The sequence below is a fragment of the Polypterus senegalus genome, chromosome 1 (assembly GCF_016835505.1).
Source record: "Polypterus senegalus isolate Bchr_013 chromosome 1, ASM1683550v1, whole genome shotgun sequence".
NCBI lineage: Eukaryota > Metazoa > Chordata > Cladistia > Polypteriformes > Polypteridae > Polypterus > Polypterus senegalus.
In genome coordinates this window covers 319,234,063-319,261,754 of record NC_053154.1, presented here as the reverse complement: position 1 = coordinate 319,261,754, position 27,692 = coordinate 319,234,063, and the positions used below count along the sequence as shown (strand labels likewise).

The 27,692-nt window shown below is 36.4% G+C and overlaps 1 protein-coding gene across 1 annotated transcript in view; it reads right to left on the bottom strand.

The window, feature by feature from the left end:
* The window catches only part of LOC120516919 (receptor-type tyrosine-protein phosphatase eta-like), a 63,333-nt gene extending 38,390 nt beyond the window's left edge, over nucleotides 1-24,943 (bottom strand). Inside the window, exons 1-5 of the mRNA XM_039738972.1 lie at nucleotides 24,927-24,943; nucleotides 17,838-18,098; nucleotides 9,889-10,149; nucleotides 5,924-6,184; nucleotides 3,826-4,086 (exon numbers count right to left, since the gene is read on the bottom strand). Of these exons, the coding sequence (XP_039594906.1) occupies nucleotides 3,826-4,086; nucleotides 5,924-6,184; nucleotides 9,889-10,149; nucleotides 17,838-18,057 (1,003 nt within the window). The 5' untranslated portion in view covers nucleotides 18,058-18,098; nucleotides 24,927-24,943. The remainder of the gene's footprint in view (nucleotides 1-3,825; nucleotides 4,087-5,923; nucleotides 6,185-9,888; nucleotides 10,150-17,837; nucleotides 18,099-24,926) is intronic.
* Nucleotides 24,944-27,692: the final 2,749 nt, after the last annotated feature.

The window sequence follows — 27,692 nt, the reverse complement described above, 5'->3', positions numbered from 1 at the left end:
AATTTGTTTTTTTTTAAGCATTTTGGCTGTTCCTTTTTTTAGCGTAGTTCCGGGGCCCCCCTTGGGGGAAGGGAAAATGTGCTTCCATTGATACCTGGGATTTAATTTAAATTTTTTTGGTAAAATTTCCGGGTTTTTGGTTGTGCCAAAAACCCTGAATTCTCCTAAAAAAACCTCCCTTTAGTAATTTTAAAAAGGGGTTTTCTATTGGATTGGGGCAGCCCTTTTATGGGGGATAAAAAACAAAGCAACCCCCCGGGGGGTTTTTTGTGGACTTCTTTTTTTTAATGCAGAACTCAAAAATTTTATATTTTCCCCAGTTTTTCCCCAAAATAAGCAGTTTTTTTTTAGGTTTTTGGGGGGTTTCCCCCGGTTTTTGACTCTTTTGGGGAAGGTTTTTAGAAAAACCCCCCCCCGTTTTAACTCATTCCTCAGAAATAAAAAGCTTGAACCAAGCGAAATTTTAAAAAACCTGCCCAATTTTTTAAAAACCTTTTGGAAAAACCTGCCCAAAATTCCCCCCCCCCCCGGGAATTGGGGTTTAAAATATGAGTAGGGGGGCCCTTTTTTTAATTAATTTTATAAAATTAAATTTTAAAAAGACTTTGTTAGGACCATCTCCAGATTTGGAGCTTTTAAAAACCCCCCCCTACCCATTTAAAAAGCCCCCCCTTTTTTGCGCAAAGAAGTAAAAATTTTTCCAAACTAAATTCAATTTCTTCCTCAAACCTTTCGCCAAGCACTTATCACTGTCTTTCCAAAACAAAATAAGGACTTATTACAATGTGCATCATACAGACCAATTTCACTTCTGAATAACGACGTTAAAATACTCTCTAAAATCATAGCTAGAAGGATGGAGAAAGTGCTCCCTCGGTAATATCACAAGACCAAACTGGATTTATTAGGGGCCGACACTTATCTTCAAATCTTCGACGCCTGTTTAATGTAATATACTCACCAACTAAATCAAACACCCCAGAAATATTATTATCATTGGATGCAGAAAAAGCATTCGACATGATTGAATGGAAATACCTTTTTACTATATTGGAGAAGTTTGGGTTTGGCCCGAACATTTGTGCATGGATTAAATTACTGTATACTAACCCAGAAGCTTCAGTTTGCATCAATAACATTTGCTCAGACTACTTTAAACTAGAGCGTGGCACAAGACAAGGATGCCCTTGTCACCGCTGCTGTTTGCATTGCCATTGAACCACTGGCAATACATTGTCGAAATACTGATCAGATAAAGGGGATTAGCAGAGAAGGACTGGAACAGAAAATCTCATTATATGCAGATGATATGGTACTGTATATTTCGGACCCAGAAAATTCTGTGCCTGCAGTCTTAGCAGCACTCACAGAATTTCAAAAGCTCTCTGGTCTCAGAATTAATCTGAATAAAAGTGTACTTTCCAGTGAATTCTCAAGCATATAATATTAGATTAGACACCCTACCTTTTATCATTGCAGAACAGTTTAAATACCTAGGGGTAAACATCACAAGTAAACATAAAGCTCTATATCAACAAAATTTCGTCGTCTGCATGGAAAAAATTAAACAAGACTTGCATAGATGGTCAACCCTTCATCTCACACTAGCTGGAAGAATTAACACTGTTAAGATGAATATTCTTCCTAAGCTTCTTTTTTATTTCAAAACATCCCAATATACATTAATAAATCATTCTTTAAGCAATTAGATTCAACAATAACCTCATTTATTTGGAATTCAAAACATCCACGCATCAAAAGAGCGACCCTACAAAGACAAAAGGCAGAAGGCGGCATGGCTCTACCTAACTTCCAGTTTTATTACTGGGCAAATATACAGGCAATAAAGAACCTGGACACAAATAGAAGAACATACACAGGCATGGACCGCAATAGAAGTAAAATCCTGCAGTACTTTTTGTATTCCTTGCTCTGTGCTCCAATAAACACACGCTATCGGCAATACACTAATAACCCAATTGTGCTCCACTCACTTAGAATCTGGAACCAATGTAGAAAGCATTTTAAGACGGAGAAGCTTCTTCTGTGGCACCCTGCAAGAGAACCACCTCTTTCAACCTTCACAAACATATGCAGTTTTAATATCTGGAAAAATTTGGAATTAACTTGCTTAGAGATCTTTATATAGACAACGTCTTTGCATCCTATGAACAATTACATTCCAAATTTAACATTCCAGCTACACATTTCTTTCACTATCTTCAAATCAGGAACTTTGTTAAACAGAACCTTCCAGATTTTCCTCATCTTGCACCCTCATCCACGCTGGAAAAAATATTGCTCAATCTCAAGTAATTAGACTCCATCTCTACAATATATAAAATCATTTTACAATCCCTTCCTTTCAAAGATCCAAGAGGACACTGGGAAAAAGATCTCTCAATTAATATATCAGAAAAGGAGTGGAAAGTAGCAATGCAGAGAATTCACTCGAGCTCCATATGCGCAAAGCATACAATTATACAACTCAAAATTATATATCGAGCACATCTGTCTCGTCTAAAACTTTTAAAAAAGTTTCCAGGGAATGATCCAACCTGCGAACGCTGCAACCAAGTCCCAGCCTCACTGGGTCACATGTTCTGGGCCTGCACCAAATTAACATTATTCTGGACAAAAATTTTTAATTACCTCTCAGACAGCCTTGGACTCACAATCCCTCCTAACCCATTAACAGCTGTGTTTGGGGTTCTTCCAGAGGGGCTTAAAGTGGAGAAAGACAAACAAATTGGGATTGCATCCACTACACTCTTGGCAACCAGACTTATTCTGATAAACTGGAAGAACCCAAACTCTCCTCTTTTAAGTCAGTGGGAAACTGATGTGTTATATTATTTGAAATTAGAAAAAATCAAATACTCAGTTAGAGGATCCGTACAGACTTTTTTCAAAACATGGCAGGATCTAATCAGTAATATTTTAAAATAAGTTTATAAAGCACAGAGAATTTATTAATTTAGGTATGTTTACAAGCCTTAAATTTTAGGCCGTTTGGCTTGCTCTCTCTCTCAGGGGTGGGGATAGATCTGTTTTTAACATAATTCTTTTTTTTTTATAAACTTGATTGCTATGTATGGATTGTAATAAAATTAATAAAAAAAAGAAGAAGAATTTTGCACATCACTAAGTACAACTACATTAAAACAACCCAACGAGGACTGCGTCTTTCTAGCCACATTCATGAAAGAACGACCCTTACTATAAATGACCACATGTTGTCAGTGTTATCAGGTTAGTGGTACTCTATAGACATCTCAATCTCTTACTTAAGCAAAGTTTCTGTTCCAGCTATGGTATGATAACTATGATCAACTGCAAACAGCTTCAACTCCCATGTTTTATTTTTGATATTCCAAGCATTAAATCAAGTTTTTAATGTAGAAATAATTTTACTATCTTTACTCTGCTGTTTGTTCATTCATGTGAACTTATAAATCTGGCCTGTCCCAAACTCTCTTAAATCTTTCACCCTAACAACTACCACCTTCACTGTCCAAAAACTAATCAGGTTAAAAAACTCTAAAGAAACCTAATCATACATCTCCCTAATACAGTGGTCGTTCCTTTTCAGTTTTGATCAAAGTCCCACCTGTTACATAAGTTTAAAATGTCTCATCAAAATCCTTTAGCTGCAAAATATAACAGGCAAATGAGTCAACTAATAGCAACTCTAAAGAAGATTATTCCATAGTACATAAACCATTGACAGTATATCAACATATTACTCAGTTCTATTATATACAATCTCTTTCTTCAGGAGCTGATTCTTGTAAAAAATGTCATTTCTGCATGATATTTACTCACTTGTAAATGCTGTGATGGTAACTGAATCACCCACTGTCATGTTATCTCCAGCGACTGCAAACACAAAGAATGAATAGGAGATGGAAGAGTTGAGCCCCGTCACATTAATGTACGTGTTACTAGTAAAAAGTTGTGTGCTTTGTCCATTTCTTGAGAAATTTAAGCCATAGGAGACGTTTAATCCTACTGGTGCACCCCAGCAGAGATTCATGGAAGTCATTGTCACATTGCTAGCATAAGGAGAAGTGACTGGGCCAGGCTCTGTAAATGCAAATGAGATGTATTTGTTATTTTAAAAGTTGATGCATTCAACAAGAAATATAGCTGAATTTACTAAAACATTTTTAAAAAATTGAGATTCTAAGTTTAGTGAACAGTCATAGCTTATTATCTAAAGCTTAAAACAGTAGAGATATTTTCCAATTTAGCTATCATGTGAATAAGAAGGTAGCAATACTTGCAGAAAGAGGAGAAACCCCACACAGACAAGTCAAGAACATACAAGTTACATGCAGAGAGGACCCGGACATTAACCCTGGTCTCCTCACTGTAAGGCAGTAGTGGTACCAATATGCCACCGCACCCTTCAGATAGAAATGTTGCTGGTTTAATTGAAACACTGTATTGTTCTTCCAAGCAACATTCACTGGTATTCAAAGGGAAAAACCAATTTGTTTTATCCTAAACCATTCAAGAAAAATATGAAATGTTAGTCTGTTTCAGTATAATTCATAAGTGAAAGACCATTAGGGTAACTATTTTAGTTTAGTTATTTTATTGCCAGTTTGTGCAACACTGTGGCTTAACATCTGTTATTTTTAAATGTGCTTTTATGAATAAAACTGACTTGATCTGACTTGACTTGACCAAAGGAGTCTGTTTATGAACTGAATAGAGGAACGAACCACTGGCACTTGTCATGCAGTACATTGAATCTCAATTCACTGACTGATTTCAGAACATATTAGAGGGACATCTACTGAAAATTGCTAGTATTTTTATGGAGCTACATTTATAAACATACAATTATAATATGAACAAAACTACTTTGTTAACATACATTTAAACATATACCATTTTAACTATACAAGAATAGGTTATAGCCTAGCTTAAACCTAAACTGAAATCAATTTTATTTAGTCATAAGAGATTTAAGCACTCACATGTGATTCTTTCAACATCGAAAGGTTCTAAAAATATTTGCTTATTTGATTATTATTATGGGTGAAATATTTATTTTGTTGCTTGTTTTTTATATTGTTTATATTGTTTGGTGATAAAAGGTGTTATACTGTTATTATACTATTCTTGATTGTTGTTTTAACTTGAAGTGAACAAATCAGTCATTCAAAGATTCAAATTATTTTGCTGGACTGAATGAAATGAATCAAATCACTTAAAAGAAGAATTTTGCACATCACTAAGTACAACTACATTAAAACAACCCAACGAGGACTGCGTCTTTCTAGCCACATTCATGAAAGAACGACCCTTACTATAAATGACCACATGTTGTCAGTGTTATCAGGTTAGTGGTACTCTATAGACATCTCAATCTCTTACTTAAGCAAAGTTTCTGTTCCAGCTATGGTATGATAACTATGATCAACTGCACACAGCTTCAACTCCCATGTTTTATTTTTGATATCCCAAGCATTAAATCAAGTTTTTAATGTAAAAATAATTTTACTATCTTTACTCTGCTGTTTGTTCATTCATGTGAACTTATAAATCTGACCTGTCCCAAACTCTCTTTGAAATCTTTCACCTTAACAACTACCACCTTCACTGTCCAAAAACTAATCAGGTTAAAAAACTCTAAACAAACCTAATTATACATCTCCCTAATACAGTGGTCGTTCCTTTTCAGTTTTGATCAAACAAAGTCCCATAAGTTTAAAATGTCACATCAAAATCCTTTAGCTGCAAAATATTACAGGCAAATGAGTCCACAAAAAGCAACTCTAAAGAAGATTATTCCATAGTACATAAACCATTGACAGTATATTGACATATTACTCAGTTATATTATATAGAACCTCTTTCTGAAGGAGCTGATTTTTGCAAAAAATGTTACTTCTACATGATATTTACTCACTTGTAAATGCTGTGATGGTAACCGAATCCCCCAATGTCATGTTATTTCCAGCGACTGCAATCACAATGAATGAATAGGAGGTTGCAGAGTTGAGCCCCGTCACATTAATGCACGTGTTATTGGTAATTAGTTGTGTGCTTTGTCCGTTTGATGAGAAATTGACACTGTAGGAGACATTTCCTCCCACTGGTGCAACCCAGCAAAGACGAATGGAAGTTGTTGTCACATTGCTAGCCGAAGGAGAAGTGACAGCGCCAGGCTCTGTAATTTCAAATGAGAAATGTAATTATAATTTTAAAAGCTTATGCATTCAACAAGAAATACTGATGAATTTCCCAAAACATTTTCAAAAGTGAAATTTTATCTTAATACCCAAGGCTTAATACTGCGATGATATTTCTAGATTTAGCTGTCATGTGAATAAGTAAACAGCAATATTTGCAGTAAGATGAAACACAAATTGCTAAACAAGGAAAGGTATGTATGATACCATTTCCTAGGATTGCTTAATCCTGAGCATGGATGCAGGGGGCTGGAGCCTATCGCAACAAGCACTGGGAGATTGTGAGGTACATTTCAGTAGACAGAGCACCATTTTATTGGAGCGTGAGCACTCTAACATACTGTACTAGAGCTAATTTATCATCACCAATCCACGGGGAGAAGAAGGAAATTCCACATAGAGTCGTTCCAGGAAATAAACTCTGGTCTCCTTACTGAGAGGCAGAATTGCTACAAACATGCCATCGCGCCCCTTAGAAAGAAATGCTACTGTTTAAATTTTAACAATGTATTCTTCTTGTAAGCAACATTAACTGTAATTCAAAGGGAAAAGCAATTTGTTTTATCCTAAACCATTATTCAAGGAAATGTTCAAATATTAGTCTGTAGCAGTATCATTTTTAACTAAAAGACCACTTGGGTAACTTCTTAGTTGTTGATTATTAATGATACAGGAACATAATGAAAAAAAAAGTTTTAATGTAAAAGGCATATAATAAGACACAATTTCACAATTTTTACTCTCTTTACACAACTCTTTACACAACTTTGTTCTTTCATTCAAATTATAAATCCAATCTGTCCTAAACTCCATAAACTCCATCACCCTACCAAGTACCACCTTCACCATCCACAAACTAATCAGTTTAAACAACTCTGAACTAACATAACCATACACCTCACTAGTACATTGGTGACCTCCATTTTTATTTTGACTTATCATAGTCAAAAATCTCCTCAAACTACTTTAACTGAAAAATATTGCAGGCAAATGAGTCAAGTAATAGCAACATTAAAGATGATTACTGCATTGTATATAAAGCTGCTACAGTATATTGACATATTACTCTGTTCAGATATACAGAAGTGCTTTCTGAAGAAGTAGATTCTTGCCACAATGTTTTTTTACATGCTATTTACTCATATGTAAATGCGGTGATGTTAACCGATTAACCAGTAGTTTTATTACCCCCAGAGACAGAAAAAAACATAGAATAAATAGCCAGTTGCAGAGCTGAGGCCTGACACATTATTGCCCGTATTCGCCTTAGTCAATGGGTGGGCCTCTCTGGCAGTGTCTTAAATTGGTTTGAATCCTACCTGGCAGGGAGAAAATTCTTTGTGAGTTTTGGTAATCAAATCTCAAAGACACATGATATTCTATATGGTGTTCCACAAGGCTCTATCCTGGGTCCGCTGTTATTCTCAATCTACATGCTTCCGTTAGGTCAGATTATCTCCGGTTACAACGTGAGTTACCACAGCTATGCTGATGACACACAGCTGTACTTATCTATAGCACCTGATGACTCCGACTCTTTCGATACACTAACACAATGTCTTACTGGTATTTCTGAATGGATGAATAGTAATTTTCTCAAACTAAATAAAGAGAAAACTGAAATTTTAGTAATTGGCAATAATGGATTCAGTGAGGTTATCAAAAATAAACTTGATGCACTAGGATTAAAAATTAAGACGGAAGTAAAAAATTTAGGGGTAACCGTTGACTGTAATCTGAATTTTAAATCGCATATAGACCACTAGGACAGCATTTTTTCACTTAAGAAACATAGCTAAAGTTAGACCTCTTATATCATTGAAAGATGCGGAGAAATTAATTCACGCTTTTGTTTTCAGTCGACTAGATTACTGTAACGCACTCCTCTCAGGACTACCCAAAAAAGACATCAATCATTTGCAACGAGTGCAGAATGCAGCTGCTAGAATCCTAACTGGGAAAAGAAAATCCGAACACATTTCTCCAGTTTTGATGTCACTACACTGGTTGCCTGTGTCATTCAGGATTGACTTTAAAATACTGCTTATGGTTTATAAAGCCTTAAATAATCTCGCTCCATCTTATATATCAGAATGCCTGACACGTTATATTCCAAATCGTAACCTTAGATCTTCAAATGAGTGTCTCCTTATAATTCCAAAAGCTAAACTTAAAAGAAGTGGTGAGGCGGCCTTCTGCTGTTATGCACCTAAAATCGGAATAGCCTGCCAATAGGAATTCGCCAGGCAAATACAGTAGAGCACTTTAAAACACTGCTGAAAACACATTACTTTAACATGGCCTTTTTATAACTTCACTTTAACTTAATACTGATACTCTGTATGTTCAATTCTTCATAATAACTATTCACAGTGGCTCCAAAATCCATACTGACCCCTACACTCTCTTCTGTTTCTTTTTCCGGTTTCTTTGTGATGGCGGCCTGCGCCACCACCACCTACTCAAAGCATCATGATGCACCAACATTGATGGACTGAAAGCCAGAAATCTACGTGACCATCATCATCAAGTCCTTCCATGAAAACCCTAAATACAAAGAGGACTGTTTGACTTATGTTAGGTAGATTGCCCAGAGGGGACTGGGCGGTCTCTTGGTCTGGAACCCTACAGATTTTATTTTTTTCTCCAGCCTTTGGAGTTTTTTTTTGTTTTTTCTGTCCACCCTGGCCATCGGACCTTACTCTTATTCTATGTTAATTAATGTTGACTTATGTTTATTTTTTATTGTGTCTTCTATTTTTCTATTCATTTTGTAAAGCACTTTGAGCTACATTTTTTTGTATGAATATGTGCTATATAAATAAATGTTGATTGATTGATTGATTGACTGTACTGGATGATTAACAATACCCAGCACAGCATCTGCATTTACACTGCATGTTACACCTATTGGGCAAACTTCACAACTTAAGATAGTTTTGCTAAAATGTATTCAATATTATACATGCTCCCTAGTTACATCTGTTGGATAAAGTAGTACAAATACATTAAAACAACAAAACCAGGACTGTGTCTTTCTAACAGCCAAATAGGAACAACCATTACCAGAAGTGATTGCAACATGCAGTGCTATCAAGGTAGTGGTACTCTATGCACATCTCAATCTCTAATACTTAAGCAAAGTTTCTGTTTTAACTATGATATGATAACTGCACTCAGATGCAAAGAGCGCCAACTTCCATGCTTTCTTTATGATATTTCACACATTAAAGGAAGTAATTTTAAATATAGAAATTATTTTACTGTTTTTACACAACTGTTTATTCCTACACACAAACTTATAAATCCGTCTGTCCTCAACTCACTAAACTGCCTTGCCCCACCAACTACCACCCTTCAAAGTCCACAAATGAATCAGGTAAAACAAATGTCAACTAACCTTATCTTATACCACCCAAATACATTGGTGATCCCCCATTCCTATTTTAACCCATCACAGTCCTATCTGTTACATATGTTTAAAAATGTCCCCTTAAATTCCTTCAGATAAAAAATATTACAGGCAAATGAGTCAACTAATAGCAACTCTAAAGAAGATTACTCCATAGTACATAAACCATTTACAGTATATCAACATATTACTCAATTCTATTATATACAATCTCTTTCTTCAGGAGCTGATTCTTGTAAAAAATGTCATTTCTGCGTGATATTTACTCACTTGTAAATGCTGTGATGGTAACCGAATCCCCCAATGTCATGTTATTTCCAGCGACTGCAATCACAATAAATGAATAGGAGGTTGCAGAGTTGAGCCCCGTCACATTAATGCACGTGTTATTGGTAATTAGTTGTGTGCTTTGTCCGTTTGATGAGAAATTGACACTGTAGGAGACATTTCCTCCCACTGGTGCAACCCAGCAAGGACGAATGGAAGTTGTTGTCACATTGCTTGCCGAAGGAGAAGTGACAGCGCCAGGCTCTGTAAGTTCAAATGAGAAATGTAATTATAATTTTAAAAGCTTATGCATTCAACAAGAAATATTGATGAATTTCCCAAAACATTTTCAAAAGTGAAATTTTATCTTAATATCCAAGGCTTAATACTGCGATGATATTTCTAGATTTACCTGTCATGTGAATAAGTAAACAGCAATATTTGCACTAAGATGAAACACAAATTGCTAAACAAGGAAAGGTATGTATGATACCATTTCCTAGGATTGCTTAATCCTGAGCATGGATGCAGGGGGCTGGAGCCTATCGCAACAAGCACTGGGAGATTGTGAGGTACATTTCAGTAGACAGGGCACCATTTTATTGGAGGGTGAGCACTCTAACATACTGTACTAGAGCTAATTTATCATCACCAATCCACGGGGAGAAGAAGGAAATTCCACATAGAGTCGTTCCAGGAAATAAACTCTGGTCTCCTTACTGAGAGGCAGAATTGCTACAAACATGCCATCGTGCCCCTTAGAAAGAAATGCTACTGTTTAAATTTTAACAATGTATTCTTCTTGTAAGCAACATTAACTGGAATTCAAAGGGAAAAGCAATTTGTTTTATCCTAAACCTTTATTCAAGGAAATGTTCAAATATTAGTCTGTAGCAGTATCATTTTTAACTAAAAGACCACTTGGGTAACTTCTTTGTTGTAGGTTATTAATGAAACAGGAACATAATGAAAAAAAAAGTTTTAATGTAAAAGGCATATAATAAGACACAATTTCACAATTTTTACTCTCTTTACACAACTCTTTACACAACTTTGTTCTTTCATTCAAATTATAAATCCAATCTGTCCTAAACTCCATAAACTCCATCACCCTACCAAGTACCACCTTCACCATCCACAAACTAATCAGTTTAAACAACTCTGAACTAACATAACCATACACCTCACTAGTACATTGGTGACCTCCATTTTTATTTTGACTTATCATAGTCAAAAATCTCCTCAAACTACTTTAACTGAAAAATATTGCAGGCAAATGAGTCAACTAAAAGCAACACTAAAGATGATTACTGCATTGTATATAAAGCTGCTGCAGTATATTGACATATTACTCTTTTCAGATATACAGAAGTGCTTTCTGAAGAAGTAGATTCTTGCCACAATTTTTTTTTACATGCTATTTACTCATATGTAAATGCGGTGATGTTAACCGATTAACCAGTAGTTTTATTATCCCCAGAGATAGAAAAAGACATAGAATAAATAGCCAGTTGCAGAGCTGAGGCCTGACACATTATTGCACGTATTTTTGGTAAAAAGGTTGTCCATTTTTTGAGAAATTGATGCTGTAGGAGATGTTTCCTCCTACCGGTGCACCCCAGCAAAGACTCATGGAAGTTGTTGTCACATTGGTAACAGATGGTGAAGTGACTGGGCCAGGCTCTGTAAGTTCAAATGAGAAATGTAGTTATTATTTTAAAAGTGCATTCATTCATCAAGAAATATAGATGAATTTGTAAAAAAATGTCCAAAAGTGAAATTTTTAGTTTAGTGAATCAGGTTGACATGGTTTTTAGTTGCGCTGTTTTTTGTTGACTTTAAGAATTATTTTTACTCATGAATATCTATTGAACATATAGGACTTAGTTCCATTGGATTTATTTCCCATGTTTGTTTGTGATGAGGGAGAATTACCACAGAATGTTTTCCCCATCTTCTATTAGTGGTACATGAGGAAAGTGGCCTTGTGTGCTGGTGCTCTGGAGACGGAGAGGATTTTGTGCTTCATTCCCACCAATCTGCCTTTCTTTTTCTTTTTTTTTTGTATGAATTTTTTTTTTCATTTTATTGAATTTATTAAAAGCATACAAGAAAGTCAAACTTAATAAAACTTAAATCAAATCAACCCCTACCCATGAGAAACAGAGGAAAGCCAACAACCAGAGCAATACTGTTAACAATAGTAAAGAGAGAAAGGAGTCTTTCCCCCACTCTAAATGCTTATTCTAAAATGTTATTGATTACATCCGGTCTGGTTTTTAAAAAGTTTTGGACAGATTCTCCGAGTAAGAAATTTCCAATTCCAAATAGTACATAAAATCAGCTACCCACTGACTTAAAAGAGGTGGATTGGGATTCTTCCAGTTGAGTGAGACAAGTCAACGTGCCAATAGTGTAGTAAAGGCGATTACAGTGTGTTTGTCCTTCTTCAGTTTAAGCCCATCTGGGAGTCCACAAAACACAGCTGTTAATGGACTCGGAGGGATTGTGACACCAAGGCTGTCTGATAGGCATTTCAAAATTTTCACCCAGAATGATGTTAATTTGGACAGACACAAAACACGTGGTCCAGTGAAGCTTGGGCTTGATTGCAACATTCACAGGTTGGATCTTGCCCTGGAAACATCTTAGACAATTTCAAGCGAGATGGAAGATTTTAACTTGAATAATTGAATGTTTTGAAGTTTATGGAGCTCAAGTGAATTCTTTGCATGGCTGCCTTCCACTCCGTTTCTGAAATGTTAAGTAAAAGATCCTTTTCCACTGTGTTCTGGGATCTTTAAAAGGAAGGGACTTTATAGAAATGCTGTCATAGTCCCCAAGACTGATCAATATCTATTCTGGAATGGAAGCAGGTGGGAGGTGAGGAAAACTGGGCAGATTTTGTTTAGCAAAGTGTCCGTTTAGGGGAGAGTTTTAAATTGTGTGGATGAGAGATTAAAAGATTAAAAGTATAATTGTTCATAGGATGCAAAGACATTACTTATATAAAAACCACTGAATGTTTTAATCCCATACTGTACATTTTCCAAATATTAAAAACTGTGAGAGTTTGAGAGGGTGGAAAAAGCTGGTTATCATGTAGAGGTGCCACAGATTAAATATTCTCTAACTTAAAGTGCTTCCTACATTTAAATTTAAATTTAAATTTAAATTAATTTTAAGTCCAGGTATCCTTTGAAATTCTGATAGTGCTGATAGGGCTGTAGGCACAGAATTTTGTGGGTCTGATATATACGATACCATATCATCTGCATTTAGAGATATTTTCTGTTCAAGTGCTTCTCTGAAAATCCCCTTTATCACTGATGCATTTCAAAAGTAAACAGCCATAAGTTCAATGGTGATTGCAAATAGCAGTGATAACAAGGGGCATTCTTGTCTAGTACCTTGTTCTACTTTAAAGTAGTCTGAAATAATGTTGTTAATACAAACTTAAGCTTCTGGACTGGTATACAGTAGTTTGATCCATACACATATGTTCGAGCCAAACCCAAATTTATGCAAAATGGTGAACAGGTAATAACATTCAACCATATCAAATGCCTTTTCTGCATCCAAATATAGTATTATCCCCGGAGTGTTAGACTTCGTGGTTGAATATATTACATTAAATAGGCATCAAAGATTAGAAGCCAAATATCTACCTTTAATAAATCTGGTTTGGTGATGTGATATTACTGAATTTAGCACTTTCTCAATGTTTCTAGCTAGGGCTTTGGTGAGTATCTTAACATCATTATTCAGAAGTAAGATTAGACTGTATGATGCACATTGTAATAAGTCCTTATTTTTCTAAGGAAAATTAATTAATGCTGATTAGTAATTAATGCTTTGCGAAAATTTTGAAGTGGAATTATTTTTGCCTCTGGCATCTACAAATGTTGCTAATAAGTGGGTAGCTAACTTCACTGAAATTTTTTTATAAAATTCAGCAGGGTAGCTATCAGGACCTGCTGCTTTCCACTCTGAAGTGAATTAAGTGTCTAGTAATTCTGATAACATCAGGGGTTTATCCAATTCCTTTGCACTTGAGTTTATAGCTATGGTATCCGTCATGTATCAAAAGGCACATTAGATTGTGTTTCGTGTTCTTAAACTGAGTAGAATACAAGGATTTATAGTAGTCTTTAAATGTGCGCATTATTTTTTCATGGCCAATGATTCTATCTCTGTGTGTGTTGGTGATTACTGATATTGCATTGTGAACTTTTTGCTTATGGATTTCTTGTGCTAAGATATTGCTAGCCTTCTCTCTGTGTTTGTAGTAATAATGTTCTCATTTTAAAATGAGTTGTTCTTTTTCTTTTGTTGTCAAGAGGCTGAGTTCTGATTGCAAAGCCTGTCTTTTCCTAACAAGTGCCTCATTTGGAGACCTGGCATGTTCTTCTGGTAATTTCACTAATTAACTCTGATGCCTTCTTGGTTTCTGATTTATTTTTGTAAGAAAGATAGGAGATAATCTGTGATCTTAAAAGAGTCTTCAGAGTTTCCCAGAGTATTCCAGCAGAAACCTCAGAGGATGCATTTGTCTCCACAAAAATAAATTCTGTACAGTTCTTGTGAGCTTATTACAGGTTTTAAAATGCCAGTTGTGAGATGAGTATGTCGAGCATAGTGATGTGAGCTCCAGGATCAGAGGGGCATGGTTAGAGATAAGAATAGTGTCGTATTTGCAAGATTTGATCGAGAGGAAGAAATTGTTATCTATAAAGAAATAATCAATTCTTGTGTAATAATAATGTACTAATGAGAAGAAGGAATATGCTTTAAAGTACGGATTTAGAAATCTTCATAGATCTGATAAGTTGTGATCTATTAAAGCTGTGTAATTATTTTTGCAGTGTTAGATGTTGTCAGCGCTATAGCTGAAGTCCTATCCTGGTCTGGATTTAAAACACAATTAAAGTCTCCGGCCATTATAATTTTCTGAGTGTTCAAGTTAGGAATGGATGCAATTATGTTTTGGATGAAATCTCTTATAATCCACATTGGGTGCAAGACATTTATCAAAATCACATTACAATTAAATAAATTACCCATAACCATCACATATCTCCCTTCAGGATCTGCCTTTCAAATGTTTGCTCGCTTGTCAACAAAATAGATGAGCTGTTGTTACTGATTAGGACTAACAAAGATTTTGTGTGTGTTTGTGCTTTCTGTTTTACTGAACTGTGGCTTACTTCGGATCTCCCAGACAATGTTGTTCAAATGGCAGGATATCAGTTATTCAGAGCAGACCGTAACAGTTGACTTTGAGGCAAATCACAAGGTGGTGGCATGTGCATGCTTATAAACCTGTGGTGCAAAGATGAGTTCAAAATTCTTTCTTTTTCCTCTGCTGATTTAGAAGCTCTTGCCATTATTTAGACACCATTCCATCTACCCAAGGAATTTCATTTTGTTATATTGGTTGGTATTTACGTTACTCATCATGCAAACGCTCATTTGGTAGAACAATTGCTAGCTGATAAAATTCATCATTTGGAAAATAAATTCTCCAGTAGTGTAATTTTCATTATGGGGGATTTAACCATAGTAACGTGAAAGATGATTTGCCCAGATACCACATACTAATCAACTGACCCACACATGACGGCCCGCAATTTGATCACTTTCACACCAACAATAAACAGGCATTTTGTCATTTGCATCTCTTGACTATGCCATGATTATGCTTGTTCCCAGCTATAAACGGAAACTGGAACAGTCAAAGCCAACTAGGAATAATAGCCGCAGATAGACTCCTGAGGCTGTTGGAAGGATGAGGGACTATTTAGCTTCCATGGATTAGAAACCAATGGAAGGCTCATGTAGAAGCCTAGATGAATATAGTTTATATTATATTTATATATATAAATATATATATAAAAAGTGAAACTTTTACTTTAGTGAACAGGCATGGCTTATTATCCAAGGCTTTAAATTGTAGATGATGTTTCCAGATTTAGCTATGATGTGAAAAAGAAAATAGCAATACTTGCATAAAGGTGAAAGACAAATTGCTAAATAAGGAAAGATATGTACAATGCCATTTCCTAGGCCCGCTTAATCTTGACAATGGATGCCAGATTACTGGAGCCTATCGCAGCAAGCACAGGGAGCTACTCAGGAACATTCCAGGAACATTTAATTGGAGGGTGAGCACACTAACATAATAGAGCTATTTTATTATCACCAATCCACCCAACCTGCATGTCTGTGGACCGTAGGAAGAAAACTGAGCACCCGGAGGAAATCCACACAGATAATGGAGAACAAGGAAATTCTACATAGAGTGGTCCAAGGATATAAACTCTGGTCTCCATAATGTGAGGCAGAAGAAGTGCTACCAACATGCCACCATGCCCCTCAGAAAGAAACATAACTGTTTAAATAGAAGCAATTGTTTCCTCTTGCAAGCAACATTAGCTGGAATTCAAAGAGGATTCAATGAGAAATCTGTTTTATCCTAAACCTTTATTCACGGAAAAGTTCAAGTGTTAGTTTGTAGCAGAACAATTATTAACTGAAAGACCATTTGGGTAACTTTTTTAGTTGAAGGTTATTAATGACGGATGGCATGGTGGCGCAGTGGTAGCGCTGCTGCCTCGCAGTTAGTTCGCTTCCCGGGTCCTACCTGCGTGGAGTTTGCATGTTCTCCCCGTGTCTAAAGTGGGTTTCATCCGGGTGCTCCGGTTTCCTCCCACAGTCCAAAGTCATGCAGGTTAGGTGGATTGGTGATTCTAAATTGGCCCTGGTGTGTGCTTGGTGTGTGTGTGTGTGTGTGTGTGACCAGCCGTGTTATGGCACCCTGCCCGGGACTGGTTCCTGCCTTGCGCCCTGTGTTGGCTGGGATTGGCTCCAATAGACCACCATGACCCGGTGTTCGGATTCAGCGGGTTGGAAAATGGATGGATGGATGGTTATTAATGACAGTAGAACATAAGAATGGAAAAAAAGCTTTCCATGAAAAGGACACATAAAAAGACACAATTTCTACAGCTATGATCATTGAAAGCCAAATAACAATCTAAGCAAAGCACTTTGAGCTACATTTTTTTGTATGAATATGTGCTATATAAATAAATGTTGATTGATTGATTGATTGACTGTACTGGATGATTAACAATACCCAGCACAGCATCTGCATTTACACTGCATGTTACACCTATTGGGCAAACCACCCAACTTAAGATAGTTTTGCTAAAATGTATTCAATATTATACATGCTCCCTAGTTACATCTGTTGGATAAAGTAGTACAAATACATTAAAACAACAAAACCAGGACTGTGTCTTTCTAACCACAGCCAAATAGGAACAACCATTACCAGAAGTGATTGCAACATGCAGTGCTATCAATGTAGTGGTACTCTATGCACATCTCAATCTCTAATACTTAAGCAAAGTTTCTGTTTTAACTATGATATGATAACTGCACTCAGATGCAAAGAGCGCCAACTTCCATGCTTTCTTTATGATATTCCACACATTAAAGGAAGTAATTTTAAATATAGAAATTATTTTACTGTTTTTACACAACTGTTTATTCCTACACACGAACTTATAAATCCGGCCTGTCCTCAACTCACTAAACTGCCTCACCCCACCAACTACCACCCTTCAAAGTCCACAAATGAATCAGGTAAAACAAATGTCAACTAACCTTATCTTAAACCACCCAAATACATTGGTGATCCCCCATTCCTATTTTAACCCATCACAGTCCTATCTGTTACATATGTTTAAAATGTCCCCTTAAATTCCTTCAGATAAAAAATATTACAGGCAAATGAGTCAACTAATAGCAACTCTAAAGAAGATTACTCCATAGTACATAAACCATTTACAGTATATCAACATATTACTCAGTTCTATTATATACAATCTCTTTCTTCAGGAGCTGATTCTTGTAAAAAATGTCATTTCTGCGTGATATTTACTCACTTGTAAATGCTGTGATGGTAACTGAATCACCAATTGTCATGTTATCTCCAGCGACTGCAAACACAAAGAATGAATAGGAGATGGAAGAGTTGAGCCCCGTCACATTAATGCACGTGTTACTAGTAACAAGTTGTGTGCTTTGTCCATTTCTTGAGAAATTTAAGCCATAGGAGACGTTTAATCCTACTGGTGCACCCCAGCAGAGATTCATGGAAGTCATTGTCACATTGCTAGCATAAGGAGAAGTGACTGGGCCAGGCTCTGTAAGTGCAAATGAGAGATGTATTTGTTATTTTAAAAGTTGATGCATTCAACAAGAAACATAGCTGAATTTACTAAAACATTTTTAAAAGTGAGATTCTAAGTTTAGTGAACAGTCATAGCTTATTATCTAAAGCTTAAAACAGTAGAGATATTTTCCAATTTAGCTATCATGTGAATAAGAAGGTAGCAATACATGCAGAAAGAGGAGAAAACCCTCACAGACAAGTCAAGAACATACAAGTTACATGCAGAGAGGACCCGGACATTAACCCTGGTCTCCTCACTGTAAGGCAGTAGTGGTACCAATATGCCACCGCACGCTTCAGATAGAAATGTTGCTGGTTTAATTGAAACACTGTATTGTTCTTCCAAGCAACATTGACTGGTATTCAAAGGGAAAAACAATTTGTTTTATCCTAAACCATTCAAGAAAAATATGAAATGTTAGTCTGTTTCAGTATAATTCATAAGTGAAAGACCATTAGGGTAACTATTTTAGTTTAGTTATTTTATTGCCAATTTGTGCAACACTGTGGCTTCACATCTGTTGTTTTTAAATGTGCTTTCATGAATATAACTGACTTGATTTGACTTGACTTGACCAAAGGAGTCTGTTTATGAACTGAATAGAGGAACGAACCACTGACACTTGTCATGCAGTACATTGAATCTCAATTCACTGAATGATTTCAGAACATATTAGAGGGACATCTACTGAAAATTGCTAGTATTTTTATGGAGCTACATTTATAAACATACAATTATAATATGAACAAAACTACTTTGTTAACATACATTTAAACATATACCATTTTAACTATACAAGAATAGGTTATAGCCTAGCTTAAACCTAAACTGAAATCAATTTTATTTAGTCATAAGAGATTTAAGCACTCACATGTGATTTTTCAACATCGAAAGGTTATAAAAATGTTTGCTTATTTGATTATTATTATGGGTGAAATATTTATTTTGTTGCTTGTCTTTTATATTATTTATATTGTTTGCTGATAAAAGGTGTTATACTGTTATTATACTATTCTTGATTGTTGTTTTAATTTGAAGTGAACAAATCAGTCATTCAAAGATTCAAATTATTTTGCTGGACTGAATGAAATGAATCAAATCACTTAAAAGAAGAATTTTGTGCTTTGGACGTGCTCTGTCTCTGGGTATGTCAGAGGACTGGGACTGCGTGAAGTGGGTTTTAGCCTCACTTGGGGAGGCAAAAAGGGAGGGTGGGGGTTAAGGGGGGAAGAGAAAGAGAGCAGGCTTGATCTATACCTAATCTATCATCTCAATCTTTATAAATATAACTATCAACGTAATAACAAGCTGCATGGCAACAACTCTTGGGAAAATAGGAAATTAAGACCTAAACTATTTCACTTTCAGTTAAGACTATAAAATGACATCAAAAACTCAGAATCAGTGTCTCCATGATGGGAAAGTTAACTTCGTAAGCTGGAATGTTAAAGGCCTGAATCATGAATTAAAGAGAAAGAAAGTACTTTCTCACCTAACAGGTCTAAATGCTAAAATAGTATTTTTACAGGAAACCCACTTACTAAGCAAGGATCAGTTCCGGCTGCAAAAAGACTGGACTGGCCAAATGTTCCATTCTAGTTTTACAAAGAAAAGTAGAGGTGTGGGAATTCTCATACATAGAACTGTTCCATTTGTAGCAACAGATGTAGTATTGGATCCTGAAGGGAGATATGTAATGGTCATGGGAGACTTATCTAACTGTAAAGTGATTTTGATAAATGTTTATGCACCTAATGTTGATGATAAGGAATTTATACAAAATTTATTTGCATCCATTCCCAATCTGAACACTCATAAAGTTATAATGGCTGGGGACTTTAATTGTGTTTTAAATCCACTTTTAGATAGGACTTCCTCCACAGGGGGAACGGCAACTAACACCGCAAAGATAATTACAAAGTTTATAACTGATCACAAGTTATCAGATCCCTGGAGGTTTTTAAACCCAAATTCAAGAACATATTCTTTCTACTCACCAGTACATCATTGCTACTCAAGGATTGATTACTTCTTTATAGATAACTAGCAGAATATCCGCGCTTCGCAGCGGTGAAGTACTGCCTTAAAATTTTTATTAAGAAGAAAATTAAACCTTTTTAAACTTAGGGGAAAATATACCAATAATTATTTGTTAAGGATCTCTTTGTATCCCACATTGTGAGTTCGGCCCTCCGGTTGTAATATGACCAAGCTGTGCACTGAGCTTACTCTTAAGCATGCAACGTACAGTTGGCCATGTAAACGGTAATCTTGTTTCAAATCTCACAGCATGGATTGCTGCTGTCATAATCGGTTTGAGTTTCATTGTTTGTTTCAATTACGACAGTATTTGCAGGACTTGTGTTGAAGAGAAATTCGGCATCTGTCAAGCGTTGTAAGTATACAACCTGTTTCATCGATAACTTCACATCTAGCTTTTGAGAGTTTAAACATTCATAAACATCAAAGTGTCCACTACTGAAATCATCACCTGTGAATCTAAGATGTTTAAGAGGCATTGGCAGTTGTCAAAAGGTGTAAAATATTTGGCCATTTCGGTACACTAGAAAGCGACAACCGAACAATTCAGCAGCAGCCATCAACTCATATGCAGAACCATAGGTGAAGGGCTTAAGCATTTCACTCTTCTAGTGCTCCTGTGTAGTCTAATTATCTCCTGTACCGTCATCAGTCCACACCTTGAACCTGTCCCAGTCATTCAATACATAAGACACAATGTTCCTCCGGATATCAAGAGTGAGCCTGATATGGCCGTGCAATATGTAACAAAGAGAATGGAAAAGGTAGGTGCCATCTCTGGGAATGGAAACCACTCGGTAAGTGACAGTTCTTTGATCGATGGTGATCACCTCGATAGACATGTTAATGCGGGTACGGTTGGAATGATAAAGGAAATGGGTACCTGAACAATGTAAAGTAAGTCTAAAATACCTACACAATAACTATAATCGTAATAAACGAACAATAAAACAGCGGAGAAGCCGTGGATTAAATAAACGGCTGTAGTTATCAGCAGGGAGACGTGAATCCGTGGGCGGCCAGGAAGGGAATGTAGAGACTGGAGCCGAAGGCCTTATATAGGCAGGCAGCCAACAACGGGAGGCGTTGGGATGGGGACCCAACGCTGCCTCACACGGTGACCGAGCTGCAGGCTATGGACTTATATATGTACGTAAGTAGGATTCAGTTAGGGAACCCGCGTACCAAATTTCTTGAAAATGGGCCCATAAGACCGTTGAAAACTTCAATATGGCGGCCGACAGTGGCATCATACCACCGAAATAAGTACCAAATTTCTGCCTTCTACCTTCACTAATTCTCAAAGTCCTCGTGTAGATAGATAGTATCTATCTATCTATCTATCTATCTATCTATCTATCTACACGAGGAGTTTGAGAATTAGTGACGTTGGAAATTTCAATATGGCGGCTGACAGTGGCGTCATACCACCAAAATAAGTACGTACATTGTTTTCGGTTAGCGCAGGGAAGCCGCCTACCAAATTTCGTGAAGATGGGGCCATGAATAAGAAAGTTCAACATGGCGGACGTTGTTGACCGTTATGACCGTTACGCGTAGAATTTCGAAATGAAACCTGCTTACCTTTTGTAAGTAAGCTGTAAGGTATGAGCCTGCCAAATTTCAGCCTTCTACCTACACGGGAAGTTGGAAAATTAGTGATGTTGGAAAGTTCAATATGGCGGCCGACATTGGCGTCATACCATCGAAATAAGTACGTACATCGGTTTCGGTTAGCGCAGGGTAGCCACCTACCAAATTTCGTGAAGATGGGGCCATAAATAAGAAAGTTCAACATGGCGGACGTTGTGGACCGTTATGAGCGTTACGTGTAGAATTTCGAAATGAAACCTGCCCAACTTTTGTAAGTAAGCTGTAAGGAATGAGCCTGCCAAATTTCAGCCTTCTACCTACACGGGAAGTTGGAGAATTAGTGATGAGTCAGTGAGTGAGTGAGTGAGTGAGTGAGGGCGTTGCCTTTTATTAGTATAGATAACTTCTTGCCTAAGATTAAATCTTGTAAATACGATGCTATTGTTATTTCGGACAATGCTCCTATGATCTTGGAGCTGAAATTACTAAGCCCCATACACTCACCCCAGAGATGGCGCTCAACCGCTTCTATTAGCTGACGAGAATTGTACTGAATTTATATCCAAACAAATCAAATTCTTTCTAGAGACAAATACATCCCCCGAGATCTCTGCAGGAATACTCTGGGAAACTCTTAAGGCCTTCTTAAGAGGACAGATTATCTCATATCTTTCCCACAGAAATAAATCCGCAAGAAAGTAGCAGAGATAAAAAGCGAAATTACTAAAATAGATGAAGAACATGCCAGACTACCAAGCGAGACTCTACATAAGAGGAGGCAGGCTCTACATTCAGAATTAAACCTCTTGACAACTAAAGAAACTGAACATCTAATTTACAAATCCAGACATCATTACTATGAACATGGACAGAAAGCTAATAAGCTTTTAGCACAACAAATTCACAAGCAAGATGTACGCATCGCAATCTCGGTAATCACTAACACTAACGGAGATAAAATCATTGAACACAAAAATATAATGCACACTTTCAGAGACTACTATAAATCCCTATATACTACTGAGTTTAAAGAAGACAATATACAATCTAATGCATTTCTGGATACATTACAGATACCACAAATTGACGCTTTTAGTGTGGAGGAACTTGATAAACCTCTGGCATTATCAGAATTACTAGATGCTATAAAGTCACTCCAAGGTGGAAAAGCAGCAGGCCCTGACGGCTACCCTGCAGAGTTTTACAAGAAATTCTCCGCTCAGCTAGCTCCCCTCCTATTAGCAACATTTACAGAAGCCAGAGATAACCAATTTCTTCCACAAACCTTTCACCAAGCACTAATCACTGTCTTTCCAAAACAAAATAAGGACTTATTACAATGTGCATCATACAGACCAATTTCACTTCTGAATAACAACGTTAAAATACTCTCTAAAATCATAGCTAGAAGGATGGAGAAAGTGCTCCCTCGTAATATCACAAGACCAAACTGGATGTATTAGGGGCCGACACTTATCTTCAAGTTCTTCCTGTTTAATGTAATATACTCACCAACTAAATCAAACACCCCCGAAATATTATTATCATTGGATGCAGAAAAAGCATTCGACATGATTGAATGGAAATACCTTTTACTATATTGGAGAAGTTTGGGTTTGGCCCAACATTTGTGCATGGATTAAATTACTGTATACTAACCCAGAAGCTTCAGTTTGCATCAATAACATTTGCTCAGACTACTTTAAACTAGAACGTGGCACAAGACAAGGATGCCCCTTGTCACCGCTGTTGTTTGCATTGCCATTGAACCACTGGCAATACATTGTCGAAATACTGATCAGATAAAGGGGATTAGCAGAGAAGGACTGGAACAGAAAATCTCATTATATGCAGATGATATGGTACTGTATATATCGGACCCAGAAAATTCTGTGCCTGCAGTCTTAGCAGCACTCACAGAATTTCAAAAGCTCTCTGGTCTCAGAATTAATCTGAATAAAAGTGTACTCTTTCCAGTGAATTCTCAAGCATATAATATTAGATTAGACACCCTACCTTTTATCATTGCAGAACAGTTTAAATACCTAGGGTAAACATCACAAGTAAACATAAAGCTCTTTATCAACAAAATTTCGTCGTCTGCATGGAAAAATTAAACAAGACTTGGATAGATGGTCAACCCTTCATCTCACACTAGCTGGAAGAATTAACAATGTCAAGATGAATATTCTTCCTAAGCTCCTTTTATATTTCAAAACATCCCAATATACATTAATAAATTTTGGAATTCAAAACATCCACGTATCAAAAGAGCGACCCTACAAAGACAAAAGGCAGAAGGCGGCATGGCTCTACCTAACTTCCAGTTTTATTAATGGTCGGCAAATATACAGGCTATAAGAACCTGGACACAAATAGAAGAACATACACAGGCATGGACCGCAATAGAAGTAAAATCCTGCAGTACTTTTTGTATTCCTTGCTCTGTGCTCCAATAAACACACGCTATCGGCAATACACTAATAACCCAATTGTGCTCCACTCACTTAGAATCTGGAACCAATGTAGAAAGCATTTTAAGACGGAGAAGCTTCTATCTGTGGCACCCTGCAAGAGAACCACCTCTTTCAACCTTCACAAACATATGCAGTTTTTAATATCTGGAAAAATTTGGAATTAACTTGCTTAGAGATCTTTATATAGACAACGTCTTTGCATCCTATGAACAATTACATTCCAAATTTAACATTCCAGCTACACATTTCTTTCACTATCTTCAAATCAGGAACTTTGTTAAACAGAACCTTCCAGATTTTCCTCATCTTGCACCCTCATCCACGCTGGAAAAATATTGCTCAATCTCAAGGAATTAGACTCCATCTCTACAATATATAAAATCATTTTACAATCCCTTCCTTTCAAAGATCCAAGAGGACACTGGGAAAAAGATCTCTCAATTAATATATCAGAAAAGGAGTGGAAAGTAGCAATGCAGAGAATTCACTCGAGCTCCATATGCGCAAAGCATACAATTATACAACTCAAAATTATATATCGAGCACATCTGTCTCGACTAAAACTCTCAAAATGTTTCCAGGGCATGATCCAACCTGCGAACGCTGCAACCAAGTCCCAGCCTCACTGGGTCACATGTTCTGGGCCTGCACCAAATTAACATTATTCTGGACAAAAATTTTTAATTACCTCTCAGACAGCCTTGGACTCACAATCCCTCCTAACCCATTAACAGCTGTGTTTGGGGTTCTTCCAGAGGGGCTTAAAGTGGAGAAAGACAAACAAATTGGGATTGCATCCACTACACTCTTGGCAACGCAGACTTCATTCTGATAAACTGGAAGAACCCAAACTCTCCTCTTTAAGTCAGTGGGAAACTGATGTGTTATATTATTTGAAATTAGAAAAATCAAATACTCAGTTAGAGGATCCGTACAGACTTTTTTCAAAACATGGCAGGATCTAATCAGTAATATTTTAAAATAAGTTTATAAAGCACAGAGAATTTATTAATTTAGGTATGTTTACAAGCCTTAAATTTTAGGCAGTTTGGCTTGCTCTCTCTCAGGGGTGGGGATTGATCTGTTTTAACATAATTCTTTTTTTTGTAAAAACTTGATTGCTATGTATGGATTGCAATAAAATTAATAAAAAAAAAAGAAGAAGAATTTTGCACATCACTAAGTACAACTACATTAAAACAACCCAACGAGGACTGCGTCTTTCTAGCCACATTCATGAAAGAACGACCCTTACTATAAATGACCACATGTTGTCAGTGTTATCAGGTTAGTGGTACTCTATAGACATCTCAATCTCTTACTTAAGCAAAGTTTCTGTTGCAGCTATGGTATGATAACTATGATCAACAGCACACAGCTTCAACTCCCATGTTTTATTTTTGATATTCCAAGCATTAAATCAAGTTTTTAATGTAGAAATAATTTTACTGTCTTTACTCTAACAACTACCACCTTCACTGTCCAAAAACTAATCAGGTTAAAAAACTCTAAACAAACCTAATCATACATCTCCCTAATACAGTGGTCGTTCCTTTTCAGTTTTGATCAAACAAAGTCCCATAAGTTTAAAATGTCACATCAAAATCCGTTAGCTGCAAAATATTACAGGCAAATGAGTCAACAAAAAGCAACTCTAAAGAAGATTATTCCATAGTACATAAACCATTGACAGTATATTGACATATTACTCAGTTATATTATATAGAACCTCTTTCTGAAGGAGCTGATTTTTGCAAAAAATGTTACTTCTACATGATATTTACTCACTTGTAAATGCTGTGATGGTAACCGAATCCCCCAATGTCATGTTATTTCCAGCGACTGCAATCACAATGAATGAATAGGAGGTTGCAGAGTTGAGCCCCGTCACATTAATGCACGTGTTATTGGTAATTAGTTGTGTGTTTTGTCCGTTTGATGAGAAATTGACACTGTAGGAGACATTTCCTCCCACTGGTGCAACCCAGCAAAGACGAATGGAAGTTGTTGTCACATTGCTAACCGAAGGAGAAGTGACAGCGCCAGGCTCTGTAAGTTCAAATGAGAAATGTAATTATAATTTTAAAAGCTTATGCATTCAACAAGAAATACTGATGAATTTCCCAAAACATTTTCAAAAGTGAAATTTTATCTTAATACCCAAGGCTTAATACTGCGATGATATTTCTAGATTTAGCTGTCATGTGAATAAGTAAACAGCAATATTTGCAGTAAGATGAAACACAAATTGCTAAACAAGGAAAGGTATGTATGATACCATTTCCTAGGATTGCTTAATCCTGAGCATGGATGCAGGGGGCTGGAGCCTATCGCAACAAGCACTGGGAGATTGCGAGGTACATTTCAGTAGACAGGGCACCATTTTATTGGAGGGTGAGCACTCTAACATACTGTACTAGAGCTAATTTATCATCACCAATCCACGGGGAGAAGAAGCAAATTCCACGTAGAGTCGTTCCAGGAAATAAACTCTGGTCTCCTTACTGAGAGGCAGAATTGCTACAAACATGCCATCGTGCCCCTTAGAAAGAAATGCTACGGTTTAAATTTTAACAATGTATTCTTCTTGTAAGCAACATTAACTGGAATTCAAAGGGAAAAGCAATTTGTTTTATCCTAAACCTTTATTCAAGGAAATGTTCAAATATTAGTCTGTAGCAGTATCATTTTTAACTAAAAGACCACTTGGGCAACTTCTTAGTTGTAGGTTATTAATGATACAGGAACATAATAATGAAAAAAAAGTTTTAATGTAAAAGGCATATAATAAGATACAATTTCACAATTTTTACTCTCTTTACACAACTCTTTACACAACTTTGTTCTTTCATTCAAATTATAAATCCAATCTGTCCTAAACTCCATAAACTCCATCACCCTACCAAGTACCACCTTCACCCTCCACAAACTAATCAGTTTAAACAACTCTGAACTAACATAACCATACACCTCACTAGTACATTGGTGACCTCCATTTTATTTTGACTTATCATAGTCAAAAATCTCCTCAAACTACTTTAACTGAAAAATATTGCAGGCAAATGAGTCAACTAAAAGCAACACTAAAGATGATTACTGCATTGCATATAAAGCTGCTACAGTATATTGACATATTACTCTGTTCAGATATACAGAAGTGCTTTCTGAAGAAGTAGATTCTTGCCACAATTTTTTTTTACATGCTATTTACTCATATGTAAATGCGGTGATGTTAACCGATTAACCAGTTGTTTTATTATCCCCAGAGATTGAAAAAGACATAGAATAAATAGCCAGTTGCAGAGCTGAGGCCTGACACATTATTGCACGTATTTTTGGTAAAAAGGTTGTCCATTTTTTGAGAAATTGATGCTGTAGGAGATGTTTCCTCCTACTGGTGCACCCCAGCAAAGACTCATGGAAGTTGTTGTCACATTGGTAACAGATGGTGAAG